The sequence below is a fragment of the Protopterus annectens genome, chromosome 5.part0 (genome assembly GCF_019279795.1).
Source record: "Protopterus annectens isolate FY-2018-M chromosome 5.part0, PAN1.0, whole genome shotgun sequence".
Classification (NCBI taxonomy): Eukaryota; Metazoa; Chordata; order Ceratodontiformes; family Protopteridae; genus Protopterus; species Protopterus annectens.
Window position 1 is genome coordinate 288709891 of NC_056735.1, and position 11582 is coordinate 288721472.

At 42.5% G+C, this 11582-nt stretch overlaps 1 protein-coding gene across 1 annotated transcript in view; it reads right to left on the reverse strand.

Annotated features, from left to right (window-relative positions):
* LOC122802590 (pyruvate dehydrogenase E1 component subunit alpha, mitochondrial-like) overlaps positions 1–10754 on the reverse strand; it is a 141201-nt gene extending 130447 nt beyond the window's left edge. The window contains exon 1 of the mRNA XM_044072273.1: positions 10609–10754. Coding sequence (XP_043928208.1) covers positions 10609–10656 — 48 coding nt within the window. The 5' untranslated portion in view covers positions 10657–10754. The remainder of the gene's footprint in view (positions 1–10608) is intronic.
* Positions 10755–11582: the final 828 nt, after the last annotated feature.

An 11582-nucleotide genomic window follows, 5' to 3' on the forward strand; every position in this document is an offset into this window, starting at 1 on the left:
TCAGCTTCGAGAGAAAAATTGCACAGGACACTAAGGATAATCAAAAGGCTTTCTTTAGTTATGTTAGGAACCTGGGTGGTAATTCCCAGATATGCTCAGAATTAGTCCAAAATGACAAAAAATACACCGAACCCACAGACATTGCCAACATCCTAGCTGACAGGTTCAGCGCAAATGTCCCCCCCCCCCTCCCCACCAAAAGGGCAAATATCTATCCCAGCAGAGTGCTGCCCCCCTGACATCTCAGATGCTCAGGTAAGAGCCGCCCTCTCCAAAGCAAAAAACACAGCATCAATGGGACCAGACGGTGTCCCGGGCTGCGTCCTACATGAACTCCAAGAAGAGCTAAACCCAAACATAAATCTACTGTTCAATCTCAGCCTTACTACAGGATATGTGCCCAAAGAGTGGCGTACAGCAACAGTGGTCCCTCTCCATAAAGGTGGTGCCTCAACGGATCCTGGAAACTATCGCCCCATAAGCCTGACAAGCTTGGTCTGCAAAGCTATGGAAAGGATCATCATGGACCTCATAAATAAAGATATTGGGGACCTACAAACACTGGATCCTACCCAGTTCGGCTTTAAGGGCAGATCCTGCCTCTTAAACCTGGTTGATTTCTTTGAAACAGTCACCAAGGCCACTGACGAGGGGAAGGTGGTCCACACAGCCTACCTGGACCTCGCAAAAGCCCTTGATACAATACCCCACTCGGGCATTATAGATGAGCTCACCAGCTTAAATATAAACCCCTCTGTCACTAGATGGATTGCAAACTGGCTCAAGGACAGAACCCTCATGGTTAGAATTGCTGGAGCCATGTCAGACTCCAAACCAGTTACAAGTGGTGTCCCACAAGGCTCAGTCCTGGGACCTCTCTTGTTCGGTATATATTTCTCGGAGGTACAGGCCAACACGTAAGGACTGTGGCTGACAAAGTTCGCAGATGACTGCAAACTGGGCGCCATAATCAACTCTCCAGCCGACACAAGCATCCTCCAAAAGGGCCTCATAGAAACAGACAACTGGTTCCAGAGCCATGGCCTCAAGCTAAATGCCAAAAAGTGTATAGTCATCCCCTTTGGCAAAAACAAAGTGCCCACAAATTACCACATAGGTGGTAATCCATTAAGTACAGAAGAAGTAATTAGGGACCTGGGGACCCAAGTTGATAGCAATCTCTCATTTGACAACCACGTGGCCAAAGTAGTTAGAAAAACATTTTATATAGCCCACCTAATCATGAAGGGATTCACAACTAGATCAGGGGACGTCATCGTGCCTCTTTACTCATCCCTCATCAGGCCCATAATTGAGTACAATGCCCCTTTTGGGATGTACCTTACCGGACACCTGCAGCAACTGGAAAGACCCCAAAAGTACCTCACCAAGACGATCAAAGGGCTCAAACAGATGCCATATGCTGCCCAGTTAAAGAAACTCCAGCTCTACTCAGTGGCATACCGCCTGTTCAGAGGCGATCTGTGCCTGACGTATAAAGCCATGTCCAACCCGGAATTAATGGACATGCTGCACCTCAGAAAATCCAAATCCCATCGAGCTACGTGCTCGAGAGACTTGAACCTCAGCACTGAAATAAATAGGACATGCTGGAGGGACAGATTCATAACCCAGAGGCTCCCTTCACTCTGGAATAAAATCCCAGTCCAGGTTAGGCAGAGTCCCTCATTGACTCTCTTCAAGAGGAATCTTGATGAGAGGATGGGAGATTGTAGGTTTACCTCGGGTATCACTTCTGTGTCACTGTTAGACAGAGGCACAGTATACTAACCTCGAAAAAGGGCATAGCAAAATAAATTTAAAATGGTGGCGAAAGCCAAACACATTCTGGCTAGGCTTATAAATGCCCTAGGGCAGATAGCCTAGTATGAACCTATGAACATCCTGGGAAAAGGTGGCACAGCTAACCCACTCCACCACCCAAACATCAAGGTAGATTTACTGCCACCAGAACACCCAAAGCCAGCTATTTTAAGGCTCTTACCAGGGTACCCAATTACACTTAGTAAAATTAATACTTATACAAATGGTAATGTTTAACCAAGCAGCAAGACTTTCAGAACGTGGAGCCTTACAGTGCCACTAAATAAATGCAAGTTAAATATTTTGTAAAGGACCAGCCGCAATGAAAGGTTTAGATATATTTAATAATAAATAAAAACAATTACAGTACTGAATATCTATTCACAACAGACACCAGTATTTCAATCACAGAAGATACAAAAAATACAGATGAAAGACTCATACAGACAGCAGAAAAAATGTTTTTTGTTAATCTCACTATATTTTTCTAACTTATTCAAGAATTACTGTTCCCTAGTCACTTACTAAAGCAAGGCGAGATATAAAGTGGATCGGTGTCTTGTCAGGTCCAAAAACAGAGTGCACTCCTTACATATCTCACTACATTCAAATACAATTTCAGAGCTGGCTACAGAATGACATCACAATCAGTCACCTGACACTGTGGTTCCCGCAGTACCATCTCTCTAGAAACTGAGCCAGGATCTGGCACTGATATGTCACAATACACACACACAACTTTAGCTAAGGTTTATTACAGCATCTGGAAACTGTAAAACAATTCCAACACTTCCACCCTTCCTGCAAAAACAAGCCATTCTCTGGCACCCCAGAGTAGTAATTAGTTCATCACTAAGGACAAGAGAGCAACATCCCAGCCCAGGCTTTTCAAAGACTCTGCGTCTCTGGGGGCATTTAGATATGCAAGATAAAATCATCATGGCCTAAACCAAGTCATTTAATTTCAGTCTATTTTTTAAGGTTAGCTGGGCTGAGTTTAACCTCTTCCCTTCCAGTATCCTCTTAAAATGTATACATTTCAGTTGCAACAATACAGTGACACATGTATATTTGTTTTCTGTCCAGCAGGACCCACGGTTGATACATTTTAACACAAGCATCAAATACATTTTTTAAACATTATTGTAAAAAATAGTTTGATATTCAAATAACATAATTCTTTACAAAACTCCAGCTAGCTATGCTGGCATATGTTACACATGCACTGCCCTACTCCCTGCGGCACAGCTGGCACTGCCTCACATCACCACATTTCTCCCCTTTGAAGACTCTAGCTAGTTTTTCAAGTGACCCTGGAGAAATGTTGCTTGAGAGAAAAAAGCCTGCCTGGGAACACACATTACTCATACCCTGTCTTGACAGCCCATCTGCATTGGCATTGCTGACCCCACTACGGTGTAGTACTGTCGTGTCATATGCCTGCAACCCTAGGCGCCACCTTAATAACTTGGCATTTTGCTGGCTGGCTTGATGTAGACATGTTAAGGGAATGCAGTCTATAACCACCATGAGTTTCCTTCCATACAGATAGGGCTGAAGTTTTTGCAGTGCCCATGGTGTGGCGAGACGTTCTTTCTACAGTTGCAGAACATTCCTCCCTGGGTTGGAGTCTACAGCTGAGATATAAAACGGCTCTTCTCCCTCTGAAGAAACCTGGCCAAGTACAACCCCGACCCCATGGTTCAAAGCATCCATGTGCACAACAAATTATTTGCTGTAATCTGGACTGGCTAGCACAAAGGGTCCTCCCAAAACCCATTTAAGGTTTTTGGAATGTCTGCACGCAAGCTGGTGTCCACACAACCGTATCTGGACTGTTTTTCTTCATCAGGTCCTTTAGGAGAGCAGCTATTGTACTGTAACTGTGAACAAACTTTCTATAGTATCCTACTGTCCTCAAGAATGCCCTTACCTGCTTTTTGGTAACAGAGGCAGGCCATGCCTGAATAGCTTTCACTTTGGCAGGTTATGGCCTGATCTTACCACTCCCCACTATGTCTTGGGTAGGAGATCTCAGCCATACCCACCTGAAACTTACTGGGCTTCATGGTTAACCCTGCCCTATGCAGTCTGCTCAGGACCTCCCTAACATGCTGAAGGTGCGCTTGCCAGGAATGGCTGTAGATGGAAATATCATCCAGGTAAGCAAGGGCATAGTCGCCTGCTCCTCCTAGGATACTATCTACTAGCCTTGGAAGGTTGCAGAGGCATTTTTCATCCCAAAGGGCAGCTTCGTGAACTTGTATAATCCAAAAGGCATCACAAAGGCTCACCTCCATTTAGCAGTGGGAGTCAAGGGCATCTGCCAGTAGCCCTTGGTCAGATCAATAGCTGTTCATATTCTTAGCCCCACCTAGGTGCTCTAAGACTTCATCTGCCCTACGCATGGGGTAAGCATCTGACTCTGTGGGACGGTTTAGTTTTCTGTAGGCCACACAGAACCTGGTGTTGCCATCCTTCTTTGGTACCAGAACCTCTGGGGAGGCCCAGAGACTGCTGGACTCCTGGGTTATTCCCAGTTCCAACATTTCCTGCATCTCCTCCCTCAGAGTCTGACTCACTCAAGACACCCTGCAAGGGGCCTGCTTGATAAGTCTTGGGGTCCTGTACACACATGGTGCTGCTCCAGGTGGGTGCACCCACGTTTCCCAGTGAGCATGTCCTCAAACTCTTACTGCTCGGATTTCTTGAATCTGGGTAGGGGGTAGCTGCTGGGACAGTGTTACCCCTTCCACTGAGCTGTCAGTCTGAGTCTCACTGAGATCAGTCACCAGATCACCCACAGACTCTCCTGCCACCCACTACAAATACTCAAAAGGGCCTCCCTATCACGTTAACATGGTACAGTTTCTGCTCCTGCCTCGCAGTTTTACCATGTAGTTAACATCACTGACCTTTAACACACTGAACGGTCCTTCCCAAGCTGCCTGCAGCTTACAGTGTTTGACAGGAATGAGCACCATAACCTGCTATCCCACAGCAAACTCTTGGACTTCAGCATTTCTGTCATACCAGACCTTTTTCTGATGTTGGGCTCCTGCCAGGTTCTCCTGGGCCAAGACCATAAGCTCCCAAAGCCTTGTCCTGATGTTTAGGACATATGCCATAACAGACTCCTTGTGGGATTCACACACACCCTCCCACTCATCATGAATCAAATCTAAGGGCCTCCCTCATCCTATGCCCATACAGCAATTCAAATATTGAAAAACTTGCAGATTCCTGGGGTACCTATGTACACAAACAGGAGATGGGGCAAATATTTGTCCCACTCTCTCAAACTGGTCTGCAAATGCCCTTAGCATGGTCTTCAATGTAGAATTTAACCTCTCCACAAGACCATTAGTGCTGGGATGGAAGGAGGTTGTCTTTAGGTGCTTCACCCCATAGCAAGCCAACAGGTCTGACATGAAATAGGCACCTCTGTCCGTCAGTATTTCTCTTGGGGAAACCTACCCTGCTGAAAATATCTAACAAAGCATTTAACACCTGCTCTGCCTTGATGGAGGACAGAGTCACCGTCTCAGGCCATCTAGTAGCATAACCTACTACCACTGAATATATTTCTTCTCTGTGTAACTTGGGGTACTCAAGAGGCCCCACAATATCAATAGCTACCCACTAAAACAGCTCCTCAATCACAGGCAAAAGGCATCAAAGGAGCGTGGACTGCCTCCTGCCTTACCAACCTTTTATGTACTGTTCACAGGTTCTGCAGTATCCTGTTACATCCCTTGCAATTCCAGGCCAATAAAAGTTATGCATAATACGTCTCTTGGTACACTTTATGCCCATGTGACCTGCAAAAGGAATGCCATGGGTATGGCTAGAAGTGCCAGATGGTAGGCTCTGGGCACTACCAACTGTTGTATTACTTTACCCTCTAGCCCTCCCCTCAGGGGTCGACTCTATACAGTAACCCTTTGTTCCAGTATACAGACTCACCTTTTCTTTGAGAATTAGGTGCTATCTTAGCTACCTCCCTCAAGCCTCGTAATATAGGGTCTGAGAGCTGAGCCTGTCTCATCTCAGCATTTGTGACCCTTCCCAGCTCTCCTTCCACAGGAAGTCTGGCATCTTATGACAGCAGTGTCTCTATGTTAGCCTAGGTACTGTTACTCCCTTCTGCCCTTGCAGTCACTCTGTCCAAGGAAACATCAGTACCTATCAGCAGCTGTGGATCACCTTCGGGCTCACTGCCACAAGTCAGATCCCTCCCTAAAATAGCCATATCACCAGCACCAATTTCAGGTGTAAGGTACATCTGGGTCTTGCCCAGGCTACCAGACCTACATACCTGTATCAAAGTCTGACTGGGTGTAACTGCATGCACACAAGGTATTGCATTATCTTAATCATTTCCTATCAAGACATCTAAAGGATATCTTCAAATACACCTACTTGCTTCCTTTTCCACCCTCCCAGTCAAGGTGAACCTTGGCCAAAGGTATTTGGAATGGGGTCCCTCCTAAAACTCTGATTGGAGTGGACTGCCCAAGCAAGTACTGCTCCTGTTTAACCACTGCAAGCTTCACAATGGCTATGTCAGAGGCTCTTTTCCACCACTAAGATAGGATACAAACTCCGGTGATAGTTTGTTACCACTGGCATGTTGTTATTCTCACTTCCTGGTTCCCTCACCTTTTGTTTCCACCTTGCTTCAGTGGACATTTGTATGCTACATGGCCCCTCTGGTTACATTTAAAACATCTAAACCCTGATCCTGGCTGTGTATGGGAACTATTAGTTTCCCCTTTTACTAGGACTTTATTGGGGTGGTTTAGGCTGCCCACCATGGGTTCCCTTATATCCATGTGCAACACAGGGTATCTCCCTTCTCCCCAACTTATCTGCAGAGTTAAACTCCCAGTCTGCCAACCAGATTATCATGTCCACATGCAGAGTGTTAATGGCTTGTTCTCTCACCAAAAGGTCTGCCAGGCACTAAAATGTGGTGACCTGACACCCACCCATGAAAATAAGTGCTTAGCTCAGCAATACAATCACATAGACTTTCATTTGCCCTATGTCTATGCTCATGAAATTTTTTTTCTGTACGCTTCAGGTGTTACAACACTCATAATTTAAACAATCAGTATCAGAGAATTTAGAAGCGGCAGTTACAGCTTTACCATGGAGTAAGGGGGCCAGGAACTGTACTCAGAACCTTTGATAAACATTGTAATGTTTACATACTCATTGTAATGTTTACATACTCAAACTCTTGGTGTTACCTCTCCTCTTTGACACCGATCACTTAAGATGGACACAACTCTCAAAAATGCTGCCCACCAAGCATACTAAATGTAGCATTTTTAGCTGTTCCCCCTAAACCTATTAAAGGTATTGTTTTCAGATTAGTAATATTGCATCTGTTAAAGGCATTCATTTAGACAGATGTAGACACAATATGACCTGAAAAAAAGCCATGTCGGTATGATGATCAGAAAAAAAAAAAAAAAATGCACTCTGTAGAGTACAAAGAATATGCCTGGCTACACCCTTGTGAGAGATGAATCTGCCATGCCAGCACAACTTGTTTAGTTGTTGCTGATGTAAATCCTTAATACAGAGGTTTCTAGTGCTGTTAATTTTGTGAAGTGTAGGAAATCAGAGAGGATTAATTACTTCCTTACCACAAAAGCCAAACAAACTCAGCACACAGAAATTAAAAGGTTAAGGCTATAAAGTAAGTTTTGCAGCTAATGTTCTTCAGGTCAGCGACCTTTTCAGTTAGGAACCTCTCTAGGGTCATCTGAGGTGTGTGATACATTTAGACAAACACACCAAAGGGAGCTTTGTCCTAAACTGGTTTGAAAAAAGTAAGCAGATGGATAATGCCTTCTGATCAAGACAAGATGATTTTAGATACTGTTTTGACCAAAAATTATGTTTTGACTCCTAGCAAACAAAGGTACCAAGATCCCTGATGAATGAATCAGTCTAGTGAGGGATGGCATTTATGTTACAAGTAATAGAATTCTTTACATGCAGACCAAATTGCAGCAAAGTTTATCAGAATCTGGGGAAAGAAAAATTTTCTTGTCATAATCAGCATATTTAGATAGCCACACAGGAGGATTTCACTAGAGTCCTGAGGTAACACTGCTGGTTGGTGGCACCAGTTACCTTAACTGTGCATGTTCTGTAACAGCCAGTTTACTACCCTCCTCACAACATAATGGTTTATGCTTTGCTCTTTAAAATTTGACAATTGCATAGGGAATCGTGTCAAAGGTTTTAGTCAGATTGACATATGCTGTGCGAGTGCCATCCACAGCTTGTGTCATCCTCCTGAAGCAGTTTACTAGAATGAGGTTGCAGAACCTGTCCTTGGTGAAGCAGAACTGGTGAGGCCACAGAGATAAGATTTTTCAGTACTGACTATAAGTTTTGATAGCGTTCATATTATGTTGAACTTTTAAAAGTCCGAATTCCGTATGGTCAAACTTTCAAAAGTAAAAACTTACCCGACTGTTTTAAGCAGGGGAGCAAGCCCCCCTGAATCCCCCACACCCCCCACTCTTTTAGTATACTAACTCAGAGATTGCACTACAGTGCAGTAAAGGGAAATCTCCCCTTTCCGCACTAAACAGAAATCCCCATTGAAACGTTCAAGCTTTTCCAAGTTTGACAGGCATCCTAGAATATTACCAGGTCATATGGACATAGTGCTTTTGGGTTACTAGAGAGTAGTTACGACTTGAGCCACGGTAATCCATGGGAAGAGTTAGGAGTCAGAGATTTGTAGAATTTCAGTTAATGTTCGGCTTTGAACTTCCTAATGGTGTTTTTAGCTCGACTGATTTTAAATGATGAATTTATTTAAGTGGAACTACTGCATTTTGTTGTTGCTGTTTTTTTTTTTTTTTTTTTTTTTAACTGCATGTTTGTAGGTAGTGGTTTCATTAATTCAATTTCCCTATTATATTTGGACCTATTATGGACTACTTGGTCTCATGGGTTCATAGGAAAGTACTATGCCAGCTGTCCTTGAGCTATTTTAAGGCTAGACAATTTCCCTGAAAGGTGTGAATCAAATTCTGTACCTTGTGTCTGAGAGGCAAACACCTGAACCGTTATTTTAACCCCCAACCCACATCTTACAAATACAAGTAGTGAGTGTGACTGTTTTAAAGAACATAGGTAATGCATTGTGATTTCAAAAGCCTATCATGGAGTTTGATGTTTAGTTTTATAAAGTCCTTAAACTTGGAGGGGTCTGCTAAAGTGCTGTCTGTGGCTTTAAAAGAAAAAAGACTAATGCTTAAATTAGTCTAAAGCCACTTTATGATGGGAGATTTCAGTCTTCCATCTATTAAGTATTACGACTTATGGCCAATTCAGCTAGCACATTTAGAAATGTTATCAGGTACTGGAAGGTGACCTATAGCACTCAATAAGAGGCAATATTTAGATTACATGAAAACAAGACCAAGTCTCTCTTATACAAGTAGCCATTGCCAGTAACTTGGAATTTACAAAAACGTACACCACCTTAAGAGTAGATTCATCCCAGATATTAAATCAGGAGTTACAAGGATACCACTGAATAGAACCCATGCAAATCATTAAGGCAGGAAAAGCGGCAAATAACAGTGTTTGCAAAGAAAATAAAAGAAAGGCATTATACAACATCTCCAAGAACACTTTAAATTACAAAAGTTTGTAATGTTATAAAAATGAAGACAACCATACACTGGCTCAAAATTTAGCTCTATCCATCCTAAAACTGGTAATTTTGAAAGAGACTTGTTGGAGTGCACTTATAATTATAGCTAAAGACTTATTTCAGAAAACACAGCTCTGAAATTAATACTAAGTTCCCCCGATTTATTTTCCTTAATTTTGTAGGTAAGCGGTTGAGAGCTATGCGAGTAACCACTGTATTCCCTTTTTTCTCTACACACACATTCAAAATCATTCACTTCTTTAGGGGAAACCCTAAACCTAGGATTGCCATTATTTCATCTATTCAACCTGAGCCATTCCCTGAAAAGTGCAATTCTGCACGACAAAAACCCTGGCAACCCACGCCTCTCAAGTGTACCTCATTACGATGAGCGTAGCTCATTTGATGTCTTAAAAAGTTCATGCCCCTCAAAGTCACATTCAATATTAGGATTTTTTTTACCTGATCCATGGTAAATAGAAACGAATTATATTAATTCATTAACAGATCTTTATTTTAAAACCCGCATTCTTTAACAATCGTATGGTCTTCACAGTTAAAGTGATTAGTAAACCTGAGTTTCACACACTGCCCATTTGTACGAGGGCTAACGCTCCTCGTTTTGGAGGTGGAAAGTTGACAGCTATGTAGCAACAAATCTTGAGATCTTAGTTTTACTTTATAACCAAATCAGAGTGCCCGTGTTTTGCTACAATTGGGATAGCTTCTACTGTTTTGCATTATATTAAAAAAAAAAGTTTCAGTGACACTTTTTTTGGGTTACGTAAAAATCTTAGAAAATATATCTTATCCTAAAAATCAGGGAGTCATTTGCTATTTTCAAAACAATTAGACAACTGTTCATATATGAACTGCTATAAAAGTAAAGCCAGGACAGCTGGTAAATATAAACTCTACACACTGCAGAATATTGAACCGTGCCTTTATAATACAGAGATCGGTTAATTAACACACACTACTGCACAAAGAAATACCAACACCCAACAGTGAACTTGACTTCGCCCCAATACGTTCAAGGTCAAAGGTCCTGCACAAACCTCAGACAGCTCCCCTCAATACTGATTACTCACGTTTTTGCTGGCCAACCCCCGTAAAAGTGCAGATGTAACAGCTAACATCTTCGGCGCTCTGAAGAATACTAACAGACGAAGCCTATACCTTTCACTGACCTCCACTACAGTCCAACATGGTGGGCCAAACAAAACTACCGCATAGAAACGGAAACATTTCAATGCACTAATCAAACAGTGGAATTGTTAAGGTCTCTAAATTATTGAACATTCAATTCAAACGACTGTAAAATGGCGAGAGAAGAAAATATTTATGTCGCTTATTGAAATGAAAATCAGATTTCACTTGTAAAAATAATTATGCTGTCGAAGTTTCCCTGTGAGGTACCATATTATTTTTACTTCGGTTTGTTAATTATGTGGTAAGTTTAGGGGGTTTGTTAAAGAAAATGCCAGTTGTTTGTTTGCAGAAACAGAAGGCCAGTTGATATAGTCAGTGAAATTTTTTAACAAGAGTTGTTGTTATAGGACTTCGGGCCCAATTGTTTTTCTACTCTAGTCCAAAAGCAGAGACTTAAATTGCTTTTCAAATTCAGAAATCCATACTTTGGGAAGAGTACTTTGTATGGGGTGGGGGGCTGTATTTACAGACAAATGTATACACACTGCTGTCTACACTGCCATGTATAAAAAAAATGACAAGACACTCAGGGAAAGCTCATAATTGTCCAGATACGGCTTTGACAGCTACCGGTTACTGAAGTCGTACTATTTGGTGGCATGGTGGGTAAGGGTACAATATTAGCAGGCGCTGCTACTCAGTGGAATCTTGACTTTGACCTCTGCTTAGTTTTTTTTCTCTGTGCTGCGGTGTGTTTTATTAATGCACAGAAAAAAGTAAAACTGGATTGCTGCGTGAAACTAAGGCTAAGTAAGCCAAGGATTTTCACATAAAAAGTTTCTAAAACGCCGTACGCCCCTTATACAGCACATTCATTCATCTCAACTATCCATTTTTACAAGGACGTTCCTAA